The sequence below is a fragment of the Gopherus flavomarginatus genome, chromosome 7 (genome assembly GCF_025201925.1).
Source record: "Gopherus flavomarginatus isolate rGopFla2 chromosome 7, rGopFla2.mat.asm, whole genome shotgun sequence".
Classification (NCBI taxonomy): Eukaryota; Metazoa; Chordata; order Testudines; family Testudinidae; genus Gopherus; species Gopherus flavomarginatus.
The window spans coordinates 106,090,008-106,114,423 of NC_066623.1; the positions used below are offsets into that span (position 1 = coordinate 106,090,008).

Sequence of the window (24,416 nt, forward strand, 5' to 3'; positions counted from 1 at the left end):
CAGAATTAAATAGATCTAGACCATCCTTGACCAATGTTTGTCTAACCTGTTTTTAAAATACCGTTACTGTTAAAATACTGTTACTTTGCACACAGACTACACCTTGTATTCAGGATTGATTGTTTTGTTTTGTTTTTGCAACATACGTGTGTGTGTGTTTTAATGTTGACAGTCTGTGGATCCTGTGGATTGATATGGTATTACATACATTATCCTGTGAGGTGGGATGGCCCCAAAGAAGCTGACACAGGTGGGGAGTCAGTTATCTGTCTTAACAAAAATGTGAGGCAAACCAGGAAATGAAAAGTGAAATCTACCACTCCATCCTCGGTGCATGGTGCTATACCTCTCCCCCAGTTTCTGAGTGCAGCAATCTGTGCTAGAGGGGACTCTACATGTATGCCATAAGATGTACCAGGGCTTCTATCACTGACTCCCCGGAGCAATATTTCTATAACAGTATAGAACATTTAGCCCTAATTTTCTAGCTCTCAGCAGCATGTGATCATAGCCCCCAGGAGGTCTCTAAATATGCAAGACTTGATTCTTACCCCATGGTGAACTTGTAGGAACTCTATTGAAGTTTATTAAATTACCTGCGGAAAAACCCGGTGCAAAAAAGAGACTTGGGCTGATCCATATTCTAATCTGAGTTACATGGTTGTCAATCTGAAGTCACTCCATTTGATTTACACCAGCATAATAGAACAAAATCAGGCCTGTAAGTGCAATTTTATAAGTAATACATATAAAGCCAGTGTAGCTGTTTTTAATCTCTCATTTTCAGTGTTAAAAAAGCCAGATCACTACATCTTAGCCAAAAAATTAAATATACCTATTTCTTCTTCATAGCTGGAATCAGTTTTTCAAAGTAGCTATGATAATTAGGTCACATTCTCTGGAGAGTGAACAAGGACATTTAGCTTATACTCTGCTTTGGGTTAAAAGCTAATTCATTTTGGTGGCAGATTCATTGTCAGGAAGAATAATAGTTGGCAAATTCCCTGAATGACTTGCGTTGGACTCCTTGTGCAGCACCAAAAGCTGCTTCTTATTTCAGCTCAAGTAGAAGGAATAGAATGATAGCCTAGTAGAATGTGCATAGTTTATCATGTATCATAGCAGCACCAATTAGTTTTATGATGAGAGGGTTGAATCAGGTGTGGCCATATAATTTATCTGTAGCACTTAGGTTTATTTCCTTTTGGCTAGTTCTAGATCTAAAGTTAAATTTGTTACCACAATGAACTAGAAATATTGGAATCATAAATGTGCCCATGCCGTTTTTACCCTTGATAACCTCCTATAACTCAAGGTCTGTCTTCTTCTACTTTGCCAGTCCCTACTGGGGGGGTATAGCCTACTTCCAAAACTCATGATTGTACACCTGGTTTGTACATGCAAATTAGTCTCTTCTAACGTTTGCTGCTATCTGGTCCATGTACCAAGTCTTTAGCTTTCCCCTTGGTCATCTTCCATCCATGATCATTGCAAGGACCATCCTTCCAATACAACTCTCAGGTCTCCACTAGACATGTCCATTACTAATGTAGCCTTGCCTCCCTCAACTTGTCGTCAGTTGGGGTGACCCATGTTAGGCCCCTCACAACCTCATTTTGTTTGTTGTTATTGTATGTCCAGTTGTTTGACCATATCACCATCTTCATTTCCCTAGTGGAGACCGTACTGATTGCTTTCCTTGTGTCTGGCCAAGTCTCTGTTTGTACATTAGGAAGGGTCACACTACAATATTATACACTGTACCTTTTAACTTTATTGGATCTTTTTATCAGAGAGAACTGGGGTCAGCTCTCTCCATTTGCACCAAATGGCTTTGCTATGATGCCAGGCAACTCAAGCGCTTCATATATGTTTAAAAAAAAGTTTGCTGCTTCTTATTAGCAGTATTTGCAAAAAAGGTTGATGGCTTTATGTAAATGTTGCTTTTTCTTTTTCTTTTTTTTTAATAGGAGCAAGCTCAGAAAAGTAAAACAGCAGTAATTAAAAATACCAATTCTCCAGGTTTGTGTCTGTTCTGGGGGAGGGGGTGAAACACTGCACCTTAAAACCACTTTGGAGTACAGGCTAGTCCCACACGGGAAGCCAGAAGTGGTCCTGCTTTGAGCAGGGGGTTGGACTAGATGACCTCCAGAGGTCCATTCCAACCCTGATATTCTATGATTCTATGATGAGTCTTCATTTATTCACTCTAATTTAAGGTTTTGTGTGCCAGTAAAATATTTTAACGTTTTAGAAGGTCTCTTTCTTTAAATCTATAATATATAACTAAACTAGTGTTGTATGTAAAGTAAATAAGGTTTTTAAAATGTTTAAGAGGCATCGTTTAAAGCTAAATAAAAATGCAGAGCCCCCCGGACTGGTGGCCAGGACCCGGGCAGTGTGAGTGCCACTGAAAACCAGCTCGCGTGCCACCTTTGGCACACATGCCATAGGTTGCCTACCCCTGCTGTAAACCATGCTAGAAGAGCAGACTGTGCTTTTCTGTTCAGTTACCAGAGGCCTTGTCAGGGTAAATCCAGTTGCTGTAGGAGTTTAACTTTCTATCCCCACTCTCCCTCACCCAGTGCAGGGAGCCGTTGTTCATGTCACTTCTTAATCAAATGATCTTGTTGCTCAGTACCACTGAGCCTTTGCAACATCCAATAGGTTCGAGTTACTATAGTAGCCCTGTTAGGCGACAGGCCAGTAAAAAAACAAAAAATTAAGGATGCATAAATAATTCACTTACAAATCTTCAGAGATCACTCTTTATTTCCTTTCTGATCATTTGTTCCAAGGATAATGACTGGATGAGCCTGACTGATCTTGTTAATCATTTGTGTTGATCTGCTAATGTTAGAAATGTTGCCTTCACAACACAGCAGGTCTTAAAGATGACTAGCAAAGGACTTTTTAAAAATTGGAATTGTGCCCCTTTTTGCTGCTTTTGTCTTTTCTGAATCAAGTTTTGTGAGTTTTTCCCCTCCTTGTTTTTACCTTTTTTTAAACAGCAGGAATGTCAAGTCTGGTCTTTCTAGATTCTTGCAGGAGGACCTACTTGCTCAATGTTTCAGAAACATGTGTATTGTGAGTTCTCACTTTAATTGAAGGGGTAGAGGCACTTGATCTTTAACAAGGGTTTCTTTTATCCAAAATGTTTATTTACCATTTAAATTAAATAGTTGTCATAGAATCTTCCAGCCTAGACCTTATTTCTAATATAAAAAAAAAATGGGAGGAAAAACTTTTTTTTTTTTTTAATAAAAGATCCCTTCAGGCTTTCTTTATACATAATAAAGAAGCAAAACAAGTTACAAGCACAATTCTTCCTTTGCAGGTCAACTTTAAATTTGTGTCATTCTGTTTCCCCTCTTTTTTTTTTTTAATCCCCATACCACTTGTCATTTGAATTGCATTGAGTTTCCAAAACACTAGTTTATGATTGGGAGTAATAAACTTTGAGGTTAGGATTCCAAGCTTTTTTTTTTCCCCTGAGGTTTGAAAGCATTTTGTTTCTAGTTTTCAATACAATAGCTACAAAAATCATGTTAAAAAAATCAGATCCCTGTTCCTTAGTCATGTACTCTGGATTTACAACAGTGTAGCTGAGATTGGAATCTGTCCCATTGTTTCTATCTCTGGTGATTTATAACTACCCTGATGTTATTTATGCTGGTGAAACATTGCCTGTTATCCTTATTTTCCTGAATCAGTCATTTTTTCTCTCTCATTTTGGATATTTATGTCTTGTGCTCCAGGAAGGATAGTTTATGGTTAAAGCACAGAGCTGGGAAACCTAGGTATTTTTGTTCCTCGTTCTGCCACTGATTTGCTGTGTGATATTGAGAAAATCACTTATTCTCTTCTTTAGATATGTAAAGTGGGGGTGATGATAATGAGGGGTATTGTGGGGTTTAATTCTTTAACATTTGAAACCACCGTGGCCTTTTGAGATAGAAGTTGCTATGTAAGCATGAAGTGGTATTATATGGGCCAAGGTTCAGTAGGCTGAAATTTCTGAATGCAATGTGTCCATCACTGAAAAAGATCTAGTCGCTTAATTTCATGACTTTCACAATTCTCATGTTTTTTTCCTCCTGTTTCTAGAATATGATCAGCTGTTCAAGTTGACCATTAACCGAAATCACAGAGGCTTCCGAAGAGTGATTCAGACCAAGGGAATTAAGTTTGAAATATTTCACAAAGGGTAAGTCTATGGCTTTTATTATCCATCCTGACCCAGTAGCGGTGAACTTCTGAGGTAACAAAATGACAGAATTGTTTCTAGTGTTTATAATTTAGGAATGACACTCAATTAATTTGCCTTTCTTTCTTCAGTTGAGCAGTAAACAGCTGTCATGCTACCATGTCTCCAGATTATATCAAAGAGTATGTGAGCACCCTGACTTCCCTTACAAAACACAGTAAAACCTCACTAATGTGCACTCAGTTATCAATTACTGCATTCTACCACTTAACAAGCCTTGACCAATCCAGTTTAAGAAATAAAAGATACAGCATCAAAATGTGTTTCGTTCATGTTACTTTAATTAGTGCTGCCTGGTTTCAACTATTTGTGATCATTCAGTGCATTCTACTAAATGTTGTGTGGGTTAACTTTATAAAGTAATGAAATCTGGGTGATATGGCACCTCACTGCAGCTTTCTTCCACAAGATCTTTGAGATATAGAGTGAAACCATCAGATTTGTGGATTATTGAGGTTCTGCTGTATCTAAGTCTCAAATTGAGTAGATGATGAAACTTGACCCTTGCTGGTCTATCTCTTTCACCCGCACACAAACATCTAATAATCTATTGACAAATCACTAATAGTAAAAGAGATGATAAATAATTGCAAATTATAATACTTTGCACTTCTGTAGTGCCCATATCTGAGGATCTCAAAGCACTCCTCAGCCATTACTAGTGAATTAAACCTTACAGCACTCTTGGAGGATACCACCTACCTCAGTCTTATATGGAAACTGAGGCATAGCAAGGTTGGCATGACTTTCCAAAGGTCACAGCTTTTCCAGGGTAGAGCCATGAAGAGAATCCACATCTAACTCTCTATCCTATGCTTAATCACTAGACAAGGCTCCATCTCAATGACACATGAGATGCACCTTTTTTCTTTTTATGAACAAGTAGCTCAGATAATACAGTGATTGGGGGGCCTTAGAAATATCTAGACTGACAGCAGATGAAAAGGAAGTTAACAGTTAAAAATGTGTAGAGAAAGTGTTCTAATTCTGTGCTAATTTTGAATCCATTAGTACTGGAGTGATCTAGATTTATTAATTCTGAGGTAAATTAATGACTCGTTATTAAGCTAAGATGTTGGATAATGGGCCTTTGTCCATCTCAATGGCTGTGTGTTTGTGCAGTTCTTTTTCTCTTGCTGGTACATGCAGAACTGTTCTGAAATTGCTTTCAGTTTGTAAAAGTTAATTCATGAACAAGGAAAATATTAACTTTTTAAAAAAGCTTATTTTGTTTAAATCTAAATCTTCCATTTATGTCCCTAATGAAGGCAGGTTTGATTCTTCTCCTCTCCCGCCCAAGTCCCCTCCCCTTTTCTACATCATCACTGACTGCTCAACTATCACTGTTGTTTCAAGATTTTAGTGTTGGGGTACCTCATAGCTGTCTTTGTTGAAAAAGTTCACATTTGTTTTAACCTTTCTTCATCCACTACATGTCCTGATGGTCTTCTCAAGGAGCATTTCCCATCCCCCTAGCAGCTGGAGGTATGTGTCTCTGGGTCAGGTTTTAAAATACCCTTTGAGAAGAACTCTCCAGAGCTCTGAGCTTCCAGGCATGTGCAGCTGGCAAACTCTGGGTGTCCCTCTGCAGCAGAGAACATAAGAATGGCCATGCTGGATCAGACTAATGGTCCATCTAGCCCAGTATCCTGTCTTCTGACAATGGCCAATGGCAGGTGCTTCAGAGAGAATGAGCAGAACAGGCAATCAAGTGATCCATCCCCTGTTGTCCACTCCCAGCTTCTGGCAAACAGAGGCTAAGGGGGGGACAGAGCTCGGTGTTTCATCCCTTAATAGCCATTGATGAATCTATCTTCCGGGAACTTATCTAGTTCTTTTTTGAACTATGTTACAGTTTTGGCTTTCACAGCATCCCCTGGCAAGAGTTCTACAGGTTGACTGTGCATTGTGTGAAGAAGTACTTCCTATAGTTTGTTTTTAAATCTGCTGCCTATTAATTTCATTCTAAGCCTGACCCAGAGCCTTTAACAAGATTTGTGAAAGATTTTAAACTAAATCCCTCTGGTTGTGTTGATTGGTTTTGAGATTTATTCTCCTTATAACTGGTACCTACAAAAATCTGTTTGAGCTTCTAAGGAGGGGTTTATGGGGCAGCACCTTCCCCGCCCTCTTCAGAAATGACAGCCAGTAAGGGAAAGGAATGGAGCAAGAAATGCCATTACTCAGCTTTCTCCAGAAAGATTCCAGGGGCAAAGTTTGAATATTCCAGCAGCATGTAGATGAGGTCTTTATCAAGCCAGGTAAGAATGCTGTGGAGCATCTCTTCTGCCAGCAGGTTACCCACAATGCCTGAGCTACTGAAGAAGATGCCAGCTCCTTATTCAGATACTGGCAGCTCCTCTGTCTTCTGTGTCTCACTCTGCTTCTCATTCTCCTCTACTTTTTGTGGATATGGGCCTAACTCCCCCTTGCCCTCAATGGTGAGGAAGTGGTAATGTTGTTGTTTTTTAAAGAAACACCTGCAGACACTATTCCTTTGGTCTCGTCTCTCTTAGTGATTTGGCCCAGGGATCAACTCCTTGTTGTCTTATACATCAGGCTGTCTCACTGCCTTCAAAGTGCCCTTTGAAGTCTAAAAGCCTTTCCAGAGGGAAAGTATCCCTCATAGCTCTTAGAGTCATAGAAATGTAAAGGTGTAAGGGACCTCAAGAGGTCATGTAATCCAGCCTCCTAGCTGAGGGAAAACCAAGTAAACCTAGACCATCTGTGACCGAGTTTTGTGAAACCTGTTCTTAAAAACCTCCAATGAAGGGGATTCCACAACCTCCCTTGGAATCCTATTCCAGAACCTAACTACCCTTATACACCTCTACCTCGATATAACACTGTCCTTGGGAGCCAAAAAATCTTACCACGTTATAGGTGAAACCATGTTATATTGAACTTGCTTTGATCCACCGGAGTGCGCAGCCCCCACCCCCACACCCGGAGCACTGCTTTACCACATTATATCCACATTCGTGTTATATCGGGTGGTGTTATATCGAGGTAGCGGTGTAGCTAGATTTTAGGAAAAACTTTCTAACCTAAGCCTCCCTTGCTGCAGATTAAGCCCATTACTTCTTGTCCTGCCTTCAGTGCACATGGAAAACAATTGATTACAGCCCTCAACATATTTGAAGACTATTATCAAGTCCCCCCTCAGTCATCTTTTCTCAAGAATAAGCATGCCCCTTTTAAAAAAAAACAACTTTTCCTCATAGGTCAGGTTTTCTAAACCTTTTATTATTTTTGTTGCTTTTCTTTGGAGTTTCTTCAGTTTGTCCACATCTTTCCTGAAGTGTGACACTTTCACTCTCCTTCAGAACATTCATTTGGAACATGTCCCATTGCCTAATACATTCCAATCCTAAAGCCTACCCACAACTCTTGCTTATAAACTTTCCAGCCTATGTGCCAAGAGATCCTCTTACTATATTTTTTGGCATCACACTCCTAGTATGCCGGGCTGTGTACAATTACAGTGCCATGTAAATGAATATTTACTGTGGATATGCTCCTTATTCAAATGTATCTACTTTAGAAATGGTGGATTGTGGCCAAATTAAGTTTAAAATATTTCATGCTCTGCCTGGAAGCAGAAGACAGATGCAATATGTTGTTAAAATTGGTTCTGAACAAATGAAACTTCTCAAGCCATGGCCTGGAGTGAGACACTTCATATTCTCAACTATGGACTCCCCAGAATTAATCAGAGATGGGGGTCTGTCTTTGCAGGCTCTTGTGTTAAACAAAAAATAATTAGAGCTAAAAACTTAACTTTAAAGGTTCATGAACAAAAGAAAAAAAACACCAAAAACCTGCTGAAGGAGAGTTCTCTAATTCCTCTTCACCTGGTTTATGATGATATGAATAACACACAGGAAATTTCCTAGCAAGATGAGTATCATAGGGGTAGCCGTGTTAGTCTGGATCTGTAAAAGCAGCAAAGAATCCTGTGGCACCTTATAGACTAACAGATGTTTTGGAGCATGAGCTTTGGTGTGTGAATACCCACTTAGTCGGATGCAAGATGAAACACTCTAACAGGTAACTTCACAATTCTAGATGCTCCTATAGGACTTTGTCATGTCAGTGCAGATTCAACAGTAAAGGTCACAGTCGCACCATCTGAGAGAGAGCTTCTGCCAAAGGAACCCAGAGGCAAGAAAATTGGATCATCAGTGCCTCTGGCTCTGGCAGCACTGACTGCATCCTCATGTTTTGCCAGAGCTACTCTTGCTTGGATGGGCAAGCTTACAGAAATGTGAAGCCATCAGGGCAAAACAAAATGAAATCTATTTTAAATTAAATTTCCCTAGCAATAGCTTTCAGATGCTTCACCTGATTACAATTTGCTGCATGTACATGGCTTCCAGTGTAGTGGCCTGGCAGCATCTGTTGCTCCATCTGTGTAGCCCAAACCCATTCGGAGTGATGCACTGTTTCATCTAGTGGTGGCTGGGTTGCATAAGGAGGTTCATCAGCCTGCTACAGCCTTGGGTAACAGACCTGGGTCCTTTAGCTTAAACAATAGAAGTTCCTGCTTTAAGAGCCAAAGGTCCCAAGTTCAGTCTCTGCTGCTGACAACCCACCCAGGAGCACAACATAACATATGCACAGCAAAATTTCTTCCAACATCAGATGATATCTTCTACATATTCCAGTGGTACAGGCTGTTTGGGAAGTGTATAGATAAAGCTGACACAGAGGCTTTGGATAAGGTGGAAAAAGTCCCCCATTCCTCTCATTCTAATCAGAGATTTCAGTCCATATTACCTCAGCAGATATTCTCTTTAAGGTTACTAGTGTTCCAAGAACCAGCATAGATATCACACATTGGGAAGAGGCAGACATTTTGGGGAGTTGGAAGATACGTAATAGGCTTCTATAGAAACCATAACTTAGAAACCTCCACAGGATTTTGGCTTCCCAAAGTTTGAGGACATGTTGGGCCACTTTCTGGCTCTATTGAAGCGCTTTTACACCATTGCAGTGGCAGTGCCTTCTGTGATGCACCTTTCAGAAGGAGCTATGCAGAATCTGGCCCCTCCTGTCTGGGATGTTAAACCCAAGGATCAACCATGGAGGAAAAATGGGTACTTAAGACAATCAGAGGAGTATATTCAGTAGATCTACCTTCTTCTCCCAGGAACAATGCCATGGTTTTAAAAAATGAGTGCCTAAAATTACACTCCCAAGCCCACAGGTACCTGAATTAAATGGTCTGATTTTTAGAAGTGCTGATCACCCTGACTTTCAACTTTTGTGTTGTTTTTTTTTTTAAATCTTGGTCCAAGTCTACCCTTTTCCTCTAATTTAAGAAAAATCCCTTATAGCCTCAGAAAATAAATGTGTAGTAGATCTCCTTACATTTCAGAATGATAGAGCCTGTTCCATGGAGAAACAAGTGTTGTGGCACACAATCAGGTATTTTTGTGTTTCAGAAGAGAAACAGCCATGCAAGGCATACTGAATTTCACATTTCTGAAACAAACTGACAGAGACATTACAGTAACATCCTTCCAACACTCTATATCTTCAGTATGTAATGATAAATCTCTCTCAGATTTAATGATGAGTTGTCATCAATGGAGATGCCTTTTGGTTTGTTCTTAAAAGGAAACACTTTTCAATACAGAGCTCTCCCGTTTCAGACTTACAACATCCACATGTATTTATGTAGATCCCAGTTGTCCTGATAGCTTCCCTCCAAAAGAAAAGACCCACATCTACCCATTTTCTGGATGACCGTCTCGTCAGACCCTCATCCAAAGTCATAGCAGGGCATAGCAACCATCATTATATCTCTTCAGGAACGTGACTCTGAAATAAAGAATGGGGGAGATCCAACTACAGCCTTCACAAATCTCCAGCATCTATGGGTTGTTCTGGATGCTGGCCAGGATAGTCTTTATCTCAGAAGAGAGGAAGCGGAAGATAGTGTCCTTGATTTGTCAAACACTATTTCCCCTTCCCCCCTTTCTGTACTAAAATCTCTAAGTCAGTCCCTGGGCATGTTGATCTCATGCAGTGGGACCTTGCAGAATTTCATGCTTCCCTTCCGGCCAGTAATTGCCCTGAATCAGACTATGGAAATCTTATCTCAGGAGGATCTCATTTATGCCTCCCACTCTGCTGATAATGAAAATGGTAAGGAAGGTCACAAAAAGGAACAAGGCACAATTCTGGTCACCACTTCTTGGCCTGGCAGTTCTCAAACCTCTTTAGATATGCTGGAATCTCCCCTCATGCTCCCAGCAGGGAAGGATGTACAGCAACAGGGCTCATATCTGGTGCTGTTAAAACTATTCACCTGGAAATGGAAAGGAATGTGCTAGAGTCATGTGGACATTTGAAAGAATAAATACTCAACATCCTGAAGGAAACTTACAATTATGTCTGCAGCGTCAACAGCCAAGGTACAGATACTGCAAGTGAGATGTATCAAGATAAATTTATATAAAATAAAGGTCACTCAAGATTCTACAAAATGGCTTGTGCGTGGGGGACGAGGCTAACACTTTGGAAAGACAGGTTGCTGATTACAAAACTGTTTAGCTGTGAGAAACTGAGGAGAATTTTTCTAATCATTCTCTCAATACTATGTTCTTTGGAACCATTAGTCATTCCAGCATACACTGATTCCCATCATGATCTTGAATTGTGTGTTGTGTGAAAAGCTCCATAAAATCACTTTTCCAGCCTGGACAGTCAGTATGTGCCTGTCTCAAAGTATTTTGTCGCCATCTGAGCCAGCCAGGTATCAGAATGTGGTGTGGTCTCTGAACCTGGATTACCCTTTGACCATTCTTCAGAGGACTGCATTAGCTCCAAACTCTCTCTGGTTACTACTTGCTTGTAAGTGCCATGCTCTGTAAAATGCCATACAAAGACACAGTGCTATGTAAATAATAGAGCTGGCTGGAAAATGGAATTTTCATTATGTGGTAAACTAAAACTTCAGAATTGTTTTCATTCTGCATTGAAACAAAATATTAAAATTTTCCACAAAATAGAAATTTTGAAAAAAAGTATTTTAATTTCAAAAAGTTTTCAGTAATGTTTAAACTATTATATAAGATATTTAATAGAATAAAATTAATCTTTTAATATTTTTGAAACTAAATGACTTGAAAGGACAAAGTTGAAACAAAACATTTCTATCACCTTATCGAAACACGGTTTTGACAATAATTCTCCTATCAAATTTTGTTGAAATTGACACTTCCCACAAAACATTTAGATTTTGATGAAACTTCATCAATGGAAAACTTATCTGTCAAAAAACTTTTTTTTTTTTCCCCAACCAGCTCTAATAAGTAATGTCTTGTAGAAGCTTCATTGGCACATCCTGTGTGGGAGACAGTTACCTTCTGTCCAGCTGATTTTCCCCCCGAAAGGTTTTGATTGATTGAGGTATCCAAGACAGTCGGGGAGAGTGGGAGTCCTACAACTGTTCTAAAGTCTGACTCTCCTGCATAGTGATGAAGGGTACTGTCATTAGAGTGCTAGGCCAAGCCTTTGTTTCTTTTACTCCATTACTTTCTGAGTTTTCACGTCTTTTCTTTTCTTCTAATTATCCTATTTTAATTGATTAAAGACTTTAATCCTTTGTTTCTCCATTTTAGTACAGATGGGTAGCCAGGCCCTTACTGTCACAATCCTAAAACCTTGATGAAAGGGGGCATGACCTCGTACCATTCGTCTCTTTTGATGTGTTAAGAAAGCCTGTCCTTCTTCCACTAAGGCAACTTTCTTTAAAACAGGGGCCTTTTCAGAAGTGACAAGCAAGTGGGAACAGCACATTTGAAACTGGACAAACTGGAATCAGAATGTGAAATTAGAGAGATCATTGAGGTATGCTTTGTTCTTCTGTTGATGTAGCAATAACAAAATGCTAGAGCATGCAGGTGTAGTGAGAGCTACATAGTGTGTGTGTGTGGATATATGTATATGTATATGTGTGTGTATATATGTGCTTAGAGGATGTCATCTTGGCCTCTTCTTTACAACATCCAGTAAAAACCTCATCAGACTAATATGCTACAACCTCGCCCTTCCCTCTTGTGTGATAAAAGGAGTAAGCTAGCTCACTCCTGACCAATTAGAGTAATTAACCATTGGAACAACTCCCCTAGGGAGGTTGTGTCTTCTCCATCGTTTGCCATCTTAAAATCAAGACTGGATATATTTCTAAAGATCCACTCAAGCTCAAAGAAAAATTGTGGGCTTGATGCAGAAATGACCGGGTGGGATTTTATGGCTTGTGTTACTCAAGAGGTCAAGCTAGATGATCATAATGGCTCTTCTTTGAATAGTGTCCCTAGGTGTGCTCCACTGTAGGTGTGTCTGCGTCCCTGCGCTGCTGATCGGAGAATTTTGGTAGCAGTATCTGTTTGGCCTGCGTATGCGTTGCTTCCCTCCTCATTGCACGCTCCCATGTGTCTAACCAGCATTGCGCAGGCGAACCCTCCTCAATTCCTTCTCTAACAGAGTGTATGATGAGAACTCGAAGGGAGGGAGGTGTTGGGGAGCACCCACAGGGATTCACATCTTGAAGAACCATTGTTACTTCACAAGGAGAGTAACTACTACTTCTGGCCTTAAAATTATTAATCTAACTAAGCCCTTTCTACACTACACAGTTTTTTCAGCAAAAAGCAGCTTTTGCCAACAAAACAGGAGAGATGTACACACTACAAAGCTACTTTTGGCAGCAAAATAAAACAACTTTGAGAGGCATAAAGTTTTTTTGCAGCAAAGTTAGTCTCCCATAATGCCTGCTATGACCGCTCTGCTCACTGTTTTGAACTCCACTGCCCTGCAAGTGTGCGCATCTCCCCTTTCAAAGCTCCGTGAAGTTCTGACATTCCTCAGCATGGAGAGCTCACAGAGCTGCTGAGGATGCTGCTCCCAGTAGCTAAGGAGGCTGTGGGAGAACTTGGAAGGAATCACAGACCCGTTAATGTGGAATCAGCAGGCAGGCAGAGTGTGCTGCTGCTGAGGGAGAAGTGGGGGCGGAGAGACTGCGGTGCAGAGCCAGGAACTGATGTGGGAGGGGGGTGTCCTCTTCCCCCAGGATTGATTGCTCTAGCGGCTGTCTGAACAGCACGAGACAGCATGCTGACACAATTCCCCCTCTGTTGCTCTCATACACCCCCCCCCCACAGTTTCACATACTTCCCCAAGACACACAGTTTGTCTCTACACACACACGCACACACTGTAACCCAACCCCCCCCCCCCCCCCCATACTTCAATAGAAAAGCAGCTGGTAATCTAGGATGCCCATGAAATGATGGGATTGAGAATCCTGCCTCAGGGGATGCTATAGCTGCCTCATGAGGCATTGCAAGCCCTTCCCAAAGCAGCCTGTGGCCAGTTGAAGTGGGATAGCTACCCACAGTGCACTGCTGTCTGTGTTGATGCAAGAGCTGCTAGTGAGGATGCAGTCTGCTGACACAAGGAGCATAGTGTGGACAGGCAACAGCGATTTAATTAAAGCAGCGTAACTTTTGTCAACAAAACTCTAGTGTAGACATGGTCTTAATACTGTCTGCAGATAAAATACCAGACACGTCCCTGCAGTAAAAAAGGTTAAATCCATTTATTTTCAGAGAATTTTGGCTATTATGAGAGTCCTTTCTTTAATACAAACTGACCCAGCCCTGTTGATCATTCTATTGAATTTCAGTGTTATAGACCATTTATGTTGATCCTGTATAACCACATGGGAGGCATAAAACAGCTGCCCTTTTCAGTGAGATTGCCACAAGACATTGCAGTGTCACAGTATTTCTTTTTGCACTCGTGCGTGTGTGTGAGAGAGCAATCTTATTTTTGTGGTCCTTTCAGATTCTGGATGGTAGGAAGCCCACCGGAGGGAAACTAGAGGTGAAAGTGAGACTCAGGGAGCCACTCAGTGGTCAAGATCTTCAAACAATTACAGAAAACTGGTTGATCCTTGAACATTAATTATCCGAAGGTATGAACATCCCTTTCTTCCAGCCGTGCTAGAAGTTGAGAGCCACTAACAATCTCTGCATGAAATAGAATGTCTTACACAGTCAGTGACCTACCTGTGTAGCTCAGGCTCCTAGATGGATCTTCCCTATATTTCTAGAGATGTTTTGATTTTTTGTTTTAAATAATGTTTGTTGTTTCTTTTCAAAATCTGATCGTGTTCCTTATACCAATATCAGTCAATTGGATGTGAAGGTTAAATATCATAGCAGGAACTGGTAGGAATTCCTGAACTTACATTGCTTAACACTTTCATTTATAAAAGATTCTTTTGATCTTTTTTTTCGTAATCCTCTTATTGTTTGCGTAAGACCTTTGAAATTTAGCAGGAAGAAAGGCCTTGGACTAGAAAAATTATTTTTGTCTAGTAAATTTCATTTAGGTTTAGCTGTGGTATAAACTGTTGAAATTGCCATTTCCCTTCTGTTACTTGCATTCTTAAGGAAATATTAGTCTCATGCCAAAATAACAACTTGAACTTTCTGAAGAACTGGGCGCATGCACACACTGTAGAGGGAACACCTGGTTGCTGGCAAAACAGCTGTAGCAGTAGAGTGTAGGGGAAGAATCAAACTAAGGTTCCCCTTCTCCCATCCACCATTTTGGATCCAGCTTAGATAGCATCTCTTCCCCCTGTGAGGTATCATCTTTTTTTTTTTTTACCTTTTGTTTTAGAATAAATTTACATACAAAGAAATCTACTCTGAATCGAGATTGCAAAATCAAGAAGTTGAAAGTTAGGAAATGCCAGATGTACAGCTGCCTGTGGAATCTTAATGCAGCCTTCTTGTGCATAATTTAAGTACATGATCACATACAATTTTTCCACAGTGCCCCTACCTCATTCAGTGTACAAATTGAATGCACAAGGGAGCTGGATTAAGATTCCCTGAGCAACTGTATACACCTGGCACTTCCTGTCTGTGGAGTGCTTGCATTAACTTGGACGTTCTTTAAGTGTAGATTTTGTGTGTAAACATACACCAAACTATACTTCTAAAAAGTCAACATCAATCTGATCATTTTTCTTCAAAATATTCTGATGTACCAGTTGTATGGATTGTCTGAAATGGTAGTTCTTAAAACTGTCCCTGCTCTCTCAGCTTTGGGCTGTGCTCTTGAATCCCTAGGGGAGTGTTTACTCAGTACTCAACCCTGTTGTGTGAATCACTGAAGGTTCTCTCTCTCCTGTCAGGATACGTCTTCACTACCGGCCGTATCGGCGGGTAGCAATCGATTTCTCGGGGATCGATATATCGTGCCTCATCTAGACGCGATATATCGATCCCCAAACGTGCTCCTGTCGACTCCGCGAACGGCGGTAGCGGAGTCGACGGGGGGAGCTGCGGACGTCGATCCCGCAGCGTGAGGACGGTAGGTAACTCGATCTAAGATACTTCAGCTACGTTATTCACGTAGCTGAACTTGCGTATCTTAGATCGATCCCCTCCCCTAGTGTAGACCAGCCCTCAGTGTAGGGGTATAAAGCTTAGTAGTGCTCCTGTAAGCCATTAGTACTTGTGGAGAAAAACATTGGACAGCTCACTTTTTGAGCAGATATTACTAATTTATATTGTGACGGCACCTAAGAGCCTATCTGTGGACCACACTGTACAAACAGAGAACAAAAAGGCTGCTCTAAAGCGCTCAGTCCTAGTAGAAAGTTGATGACATAAGTATATGCACAGTAATCCTCTCCCTTCCCTTGGGGGGCTTCCAGAGTTCAGAGCAGTCTCAGGCTCCCCTCTCTCCCCAGCTGTCATGGCACCTTTCTTGGCATATTCATTTTGCAGTACAAATAGTAATTAAGCTTAAATAACACCTCTGTGAAGTAGGTGAATATTATCCTGATTTGTCATGTCCTAGCTACTACAGACTTGATATATTATTTGAAAGATCTGGATGATGTCTAGTTCTCAGGTCCAGATTTGGAGCACTGAAAATCACATTGAGTTAAGAGTATGTCTACACGGCAAAGAAAAACCCATGGCAATGAGTCTCAAAGCCTGGGTCAGTTGATTCATGCTCAGTCTCTAGGGCTAAAAATAAACATGTAGATGTTCTTTCTCAGGCTGGAACTCAGGTCCTAGACTCTCCCTGATCGGATTTCAGAAACTGGGTTCCAGCCCACGCAGGAATGTCTATACTACTAGTTTTAGCCCTTCATCAGTTGACCTGGACTTTGAGACTCAGCACCACCCTAAGAAGTCAACCAGGGTGACAGTGAGCTATACTGTACCAAGTTTGCCTGCATGGCTGTAGACCTCTTAAGATACTCCAGGGCCGATGTATTTGCCCCCACACTTGAAGCAGTGACATTACTAGACATGAGGTGCTGAGAGCACTAACTTTTGGTCACCTATAATTTAACACTCTGAATCTTCAATCACTTTAACTGTAACTTAATGAAGAGTTTTGCCTGGTATTTCTATGAAGGCTGCTAGTTAGCCATCAGACAGAACAATATCAACAGTATGTTGCCGTAATTGTGGGATACTTACTTAGCACTGTGGCAAGACATGGTTGTTATGGTTTTTTTTCAGATCCAGGAATGCTAAAAGCTGCAGAATCGAGTTTGTACATAGGACACTGCTACCTGCGAGCACCAAAGATGTTAAATGAATGCACTACTGGACATAACATGTCTTTATTTTGGTAACTACCTTCCTGTGTGTTAAGTTTTATAAGGCAAATATTGTAAGGCCCTGGAAACTTACTAGTGGGAAAAAAGGAACTGATCTATGCAAAATGGATTGAATTGCCTTAAGACGGGACTACTAATGTTAGCACCAAATGAATGTTACATAAGCTCATCATAACTGTCCTGTGCAGGGACTGTTTCATAGTGGTGTGTGAAACCTTTAATGGTTTGCTCTTAAAAAAGTTCACTGGAGCAGGGCAAAGTAATTAATTTGCAAATGAGACCTTATGCTCCCAGCATGGCTAGCTTGTGCGAGAAGCAACTCCTTTTCAAGCATATATGCTCTTATGCATTGAATACCACCTACTGCTTCGTCTTAGGATCACCCTCAGGCCCTTTTAAAGATCTGTATGCTCCTCCTATAAGTGTCCTGGGATGAAGAAAATAGTTCACTTTAAGCAGAGCTTTAGCAGCAGTGTATCCTATCTCCTCTGCATGCTCTTGCTGCACTCTTAACTAGATGTGCCTTGGTTTAAGGTAACAACAGGATATGAGGATTTTTTTAGAATATGGTTGTAGCTCTGGGTTTTGAATTGGTTATCAGTTGCCTGCCATGTTCCCCCCCACTGTTTATTCCAACTCAGCCTGCTTTGTGTGCCTTCATTTTCTTAATGCTTGGGAATCAGTAAAGCCTGATATGGCCTGTTTAACATCACAGGGTTTTCTGAAGGCTTGGAGTGTTTCACTAGGCCACTTACTAATTGATTGAAAAATAGCCACTCTTATTTGTGTAGAAAACTGGATCATGGCTGTTTGCAGAATTTTTTATGGACTATACATAAAATGATATGGTACCAAAACTGCTTGATGTGTGTTCTTAAACTACATGAGCCTGAAGAAATGATTGATAGTAAAAGGAGGCTATGACTGCATGAGGGTGTCAGAGTGCTACTGCACCATATGGTCAGGTAGATGAAGTTCATAGACAACAGACTCTCCAACCTAAGGCAGCATTGCTGCTTCCTGATAGGATTAAAACAATACAGTATTTAGTTTTTAATTTCAATAAATTTAATATACAAAACTACATGTTGAAAATAAAAATATAATATGCAGTTTTTTGCAGTGTTAACTAACTGAATTTTAAAAGTACAATTTTTTTCTAAAACAAGTACTCATTTTCTTAACAATATGGTAATTTTAAGGTCATTTAAAAGGCTATGATTGAAGCAAACAAATCAGTCACCAGTCAATAGTGTTTTGCACAACCATAACCCAAACCTAAGTGACTCCTAGGGGTAAGGAAGAGCAGATTGTTGTTGTTTTTTTTAGCCTCAGTAAGCATAACTTAATGGAACTAAAGTAACTGGAAAAACTTCTGCTGTGGAGTTTCCAGCAGTAGGATTTTATGGTAGTTGTCAATCAAGAGCTTTCAGACAGAGTTTTACTTACTCTGTAGACATGTATATCAACACTCAAGAGTGTGCAAAAACAAAATGTGTTGTAGGGAATTTAAAAGTAATCTAGTCAAATTTAATTACATTTCTTTGTAGCAAAACAAATGAAAATGCAGGAAGCCTCTTGGATTGCTGTGTAGGAGCTTAAACTTTGATCAGCCAGAAACATTTTAAGAGTAGCACATGGCCACCTATTACCAAATGACAGAGATAAAGTTCATTTTCATGCAGACAGAAAGTGCTCTCCTGTCCAGTGATTGTTTTTACTAATTCAGTTGGACCTAGTTCTACAACTCTTCCTTCCAAGCATGTCTTGAGGTGGCAGCTGGAATTTTCCAGACTGTATGTGGATAGTTTTACTGTTCTTAAAAAAGCAGTAGCCATTTATTCACAATTCCATTCAGCACCTATACAGCTATTATACCTTTTTGTAAAATACATTGCTACCTGTACAGTTGTTTCCCTTCTCCCAATTGTCTATTTGCATGCTTAAAGCACTGTATCAGCTTACCTCTAACTCTGCTGCAAATGCTGCTCTTATTACCCAAACACACTGTAAATTAGTTTCAAATCAGGATTGACTGATGTCCACACTAAAAGGTGGCCAGATTCAAAGACTCACTAAAATACTGCTTTAACAGTGTTTCTCATCTCTTCCCATCCCCCCCAAAAAAAACCATTTACTGGTGGGTTATTAGCCCTGCCTGTTATCCCCATGAAGAGGATGGTAAGTCAAGTAGCAGCTCCTATGCATGGCTAAACTAGCTCATTACTCCTGCTTTCAGCTCTTTCCACTTATTAGCTGTTTTCTTTGGATGGAAATTTGATTTAGGAAGAATGTGGAACCACATTCTTGCTGTTCTTTTCCTAATGCTGTGTAGTAGAAGTGAGCAGCTGTTCCCCTCTCAACTGCCCTTTGTTTGTAGGTGAGCCAAGTGCAAGTTTTCTGAGCTGAACCAAAAGCCTCTCTTTTAGCACAACATGCAACAACAGCCACTTTGTGCTTTTGTTATGGGAGTAAGCGTTACATGGTGCTGCTAATATGAAGTGCAAATTGTGTTACACTACAGTCTACAGCAATGAGGAGACTTACAAAAGTGCCCTGGGTGTTACTTTTCTTTATAAAGCAGGACCTACTGAGGGAACAGGAATACCATAACTGCACTTTAGGGCTAACTTTTCTTTTACCTGTGACAGGTATATACCATTGACATTCATACAGATTCATAAACAAAATACAGAATGGCAACGTTTTTCTAGGTTATAGAAATCTGAGGTGACAATTTTTGTAACAAGTAGGGAAAAATAAGTATACTAGCCTAATATACACACAACTGCAAGTTTAAATTATATACCACCATCCGAGATATGCCTGTTCTTTCATTCAGAATGAATGATGGGTCAGCCTCATATGCCATTTTTTTTTTTTTGGCTAGGTATCCTTCCCATGCATCGCTCTAGGCATATCCTAAAGTGTCTCTGATGTACTTCAACCAATAATCTGGTCAAAATAATGTAAACATTACTTTTTAATGTCTACAGAATAACCACAAATGGCATTATGATGAGGTCAGAATGGAGGTCTTGATTGTTTCTTCTTACATGTCCATCTAGAAACAGTACAAATTTGACATTTCATCTTTTATTTATGCCCCAGTGATCTTTGCACCCATTTGAGCATTTAGAGTACATGACTGCAATTGTCTTTAAATATGAGCATTATTTTTCTAAACAGTAACAGAACTGTATGAGCTGCAAGGATAGCATAGACACTTTGTAGTATAGAAGCTGCCCTGATCCTTTGTTTGACAATGCATAGAAGATTTAGAATTATGGAACCATCCCCCCGCTTCCCCCTAATAGTGTTAACAAAAGCTTAATCTTCCAGTTTTAAAGTGCAAATGATTCAGATACAACTGCTGCTGGAACAGGTCTGAACAGAAAATGAAGTCCTCTTATGAGATGTTTTCCAGAATATAAAAGATGAGCTCCATTATGACTGGCCCCTCGCTCAACTGACATGCTCCTCCATGAATCACTGGAACTAAGGCACTGTCCAGGTCATTCATGTACTGAGAGGGCAGTGGCTGTCCATTACTCCCAGCTTGATAGCCAACCTAAAAGATACAAAGTGAAAACTTTAAAAGAGCAGATATGCCACTGGGATCTCTGACCATACTGCAAGTGATGCAATTGCTTTGGGAGTTCAGGGGTTCCAGTATGGATGTCAAAAGCAGACAGCACTACCTAATGTGAACTAACAAAAAATGCCTCAAAATTAGATGAGAGAGAAAGTGGGTGAGGTAATCTCTTTTTATTAGACCAACTTCTAAGGTTAGAAAAGACAAGCCATCACAGGGCTCTTCAGGTCTGGAAAATGTAACCAGAGAGTCACAGAAAAATACAAGATAGGACAGATAGTTAGGCATAAATGGTTACCACATATTGCAAGAAAACACTTGAAATGGAGGCAGCAATTAACACCTCAGCAGTCATGGACAAAGGAGGGTTAGTATGTTACAAATGGTTGTAATAAACCTTTGAGGAGCCATAAAAACAGTCTCTTTATAGAGACCATGATTTTTTTTGGTGTCTAGCCATTAGGAATTTAAGTTCCAGGCTCATCTTTTGGAAGCGTTGTACAGGTTTCCTTTGAGAACAAGGAGTGACAGGTCAAAATTAAGTTACAGTTACATGAGCACAGGAAAGAAAAAAATCACCCTCTTCCTCTAGAAAAAAATATTTTGCAGCATTCAGTGGCATTTAATGTTGCCAATTCCAAGCCACCAGAATCAAGCAACAGAATGGTTGAACTCTCATGTCCCCTTTTCAGCTCTCCCAAAAACGAGATTACTGACAACTTAAACTAGTAGATACTGTTTACAACTTACTTGATCCGAGTCAAGTGTAACACGCAGACCTAACTTAGTCATTCCATCTTCCTTCAGTAACTTAAGGTGAGGACAGAGAGCTAAACAGAAAGCCTTGGCCACATTCTCAGTTAGTCTGCTATGATCTGCTGGGTCACTTAGACCATTATGTTGGTCGTCATTCTCCAGAAAGAACACCTGAACAAAACAAAAAGAGAGCGATCAACATGACCTACCAACCAGCTTTTACAAAAAAGAGCATCAGACTGAGTGTAAAAAGAATATAAAAGACTGTCAGTTAACACAGCTACTTAAGGACACTGCTGCTTTAGAGAAATGTAACATGAAACAAAAAGTTTTTGATCAGCCTTTCACATTATTTGGGGACTTTCTGAAGACTCAAAGAGGAGCTACTCTCCAGATAGAAAGTCTGCACCCTGAGAGTGTGCCTGAGACTGTGGGCACTGGCTGGACTCTGTTCAGGCTCTAGAGCACAGACTCGGATTCACCTCACAGCAATCCTAGTGGGTGACCAGGAAGGGGTACTCACTAGAACAGCGGTAGGTAACCTATGGCATGTGTGCCAAAGGCAGCACGCAAGCTGATTTTTAGTGGCACTCATACTGCATAGGTCCTGGCCACTGGTCCGGGGGGCTCTGCATTTAAATTTAATTTTAAATGAAGCTTCTTAAACCTTATTTTCTTTACATACAACAAGAGTTTAGTTATGTATTATAGATGTATAGAAAGAGACCTTCTAAAAACATTACATTGTATTAAAATCAGAGTGAATAAATGAAGACTCGGCACACCACTTCTGAAAGGTTGCCAACCCCTCCCTGCGCTAGAATCTGTAACAACTTAACACAGGAGCTGTCAAATAACTATTTAAAGGAGAAGTTTCACATTTGATTCTGTTCACAGGATTTAAAGTAACTCCAGTCTTCATCAGCATGAGTCTCCATCAGCCAGGTCTGATAACTGGGGATAAAGGGGTTTAAGAGTTATAAGGATACAGACTGGAATGGTCCTGATCTCTCACTCCTAGATTGATCCCAAAGTGCTCTAGGGACTTTGTTTAAAAGGGTGTGCTCTAACTGAATCAGAAATTCACAATACACCCTAGTAGTATAAGGGACTGTGCATTTCCACACTCTTGCCTTAAATAAAAAGACTTTTTAAACATTGTAAGTAGACTAAACATCCATTCCACTTCAGAAAATTACACTATCATTTTTGAAGCGTGTTGTTATTAAAGTGACTTCAGAATACATAGTGTGTTATGGTAGAAACCCCCGCAATCTGAAAGAAGCCAGAATTTTTTATACAGTTATTAACTAAACATTGCAACATTCTCTCAAATCACCCTGAATATTGGGAAAAGAATACATGTCTGATGAGTGGCACAGCTAAAATTGGCCTGGTTTCCCTTCAGTTAACACTGAGCAAATTATTTGAAACAGTTTGCAAAGAACCATTTAACATTAACACTTCTGTGCTGGCAAAATCCACAGCTCCAGCCCTGTAAGTCGAGTAACACCATGGCCAATGCTGGGTGACAAAACAAATAACCCAAGTCATTCATACTATGGCACCTTGTTTGTAACTTTTCATACAATTTATTCACCAAGTGTGGTCTTTTCCTGTTGTGTTTTTGCTGCCATTTCAGAGCTCAAGTTGCTCTATCCCCAAACTGTTAATAGGTCAATAAAGAGCAAGATTAAGTTTAAGTATTACAAAAAAAACCAATCCTTTATAAAAGCAGCTTTGAGTTCCTTGGCACTGGCCGTTTGACTGCACCACATGGAATGGATATTATTCTGGGAAGATGCAGTTTGCAGCTCAAAATAATTGATATTTTAAAACTGTTTGGGATTTTGTCCCATTAAATGCTCTTGCTGAACAGAACTTCAACACAAATACACAGGCTTGTGCCCTTTAGATAATGGAAAGCTACAGCACTTTCCTCAACCCTCAACTTGAATGCAGATTGTCCCAAAACTCAGTAAAAGTGCACTAGGTGGGATGGCCAGTGATGTGTGACTACTTATTTCCAGGGCTCTGTAGCACCTCAAGACATTTCAATGGCATGATATTGCCACTTATACATTATGCAGTCACTGAAGACCTCCTGGCAGGTGCAAAGTAAAATACTAAACAATTAACCAGAAGCATATGTCATAAACCCCCATCCCTGGCGCTGCACCGGCCGGCCAGAGCAGCCCTACCCATGCCGGCCCGCCAACCCCAGCCACGCCGGCCCAAGCCCTTCTCCCTTTAATCAGTTAAGCAATTAAACATCATCATTTTAATTGTTTAAATGGTTAATTCTTTTAATGGATATTTACATCCCTAGTGCAAAGGCCACTGTTGTTTCCCCATAAAAATCTTACTGCTTTCAGTTTGGTGGGCAGAGCAAGTAGAGTTGGTTTCTGGTCAAAGGGAGGCTACATTCTATAGCTCCTTAGTCACAAAGCACCAAGACTCTTGTTTTATGTGCAGATTAGTTTTGTTTTCTTACCTCCGTCCACCTAATGACTTTTCCATTTGCTTTGTACTCCGAGCCATGAAATATCTTCACACTGGTTATAGACTCCATGGATTTGCCATCAATGGGGCTTATAACACTAGAAAGAGGAAGGGAAAAACAACTTTAAGTTAGCAGAATGCCTCCAAACACTAAATGCCATCATATAAAACCTGATTTCAAATTTGGCCATCTGAGTAGATTAGCAGAACAGAGGACATTGTAAAGGAATACCTCATGCACCTCTACCCCGATATAACGCTGTCCTTGGGAGCCAAAACATCTTACCGCGTTATAGGTGAAACGGCATTATATCGAACTTGCTTTGATCCGCCGGACTGTGCAGCCTCGCTCCCCTGGAGTGCTGCTTTACCGCGTTATATCCGAATTCGTGTTATATCGGGTCACATTATATCGGGGTAGAGGTGTATAAGGGTTGTGAAGGGCACTTGTTTTGACTTACCTGGATTCTCAAAGTGACCCCACTGCAGGCTATTTGAAAAGTGAGCACTCTAAACGGCCACACAGTGACTTGCCACATTTGCTAAAATGGACAAACACAAACTATCCCAGAAGGGAGATCTCCAGAGAAAGCTCTCTCTCAATGTACTGAATATCATCGCTAATT

General features: G+C 40.4%; 2 protein-coding genes across 2 annotated transcripts in view; one reads left to right on the forward strand and one right to left on the reverse strand.

Moving 5' to 3' along the window:
* The window catches only part of CC2D1B (coiled-coil and C2 domain containing 1B), a 66,755-nt gene extending 48,961 nt beyond the window's left edge, over nt 1–17,794 (forward strand). The window contains exons 20-24 of the mRNA XM_050961663.1: nt 1,971–2,022; nt 4,108–4,207; nt 12,037–12,127; nt 14,126–14,255; nt 16,837–17,794. Coding sequence (XP_050817620.1) covers nt 1,971–2,022; nt 4,108–4,207; nt 12,037–12,127; nt 14,126–14,245 — 363 coding nt within the window. The 3' untranslated portion in view covers nt 14,246–14,255; nt 16,837–17,794. The remainder of the gene's footprint in view (nt 1–1,970; nt 2,023–4,107; nt 4,208–12,036; nt 12,128–14,125; nt 14,256–16,836) is intronic.
* A 188-nt stretch (nt 17,795–17,982) lies between these two features.
* Nucleotides 17,983–24,416, reverse strand: part of ZFYVE9 (zinc finger FYVE-type containing 9) — a 98,332-nt gene continuing 91,898 nt past the window's right edge. Inside the window, exons 17-19 of the mRNA XM_050961653.1 lie at nt 23,783–23,888; nt 21,283–21,459; nt 17,983–20,508 (exon numbers count right to left, since the gene is read on the reverse strand). Of these exons, the coding sequence (XP_050817610.1) occupies nt 20,347–20,508; nt 21,283–21,459; nt 23,783–23,888 (445 nt within the window). The 3' untranslated portion in view covers nt 17,983–20,346. The remainder of the gene's footprint in view (nt 20,509–21,282; nt 21,460–23,782; nt 23,889–24,416) is intronic.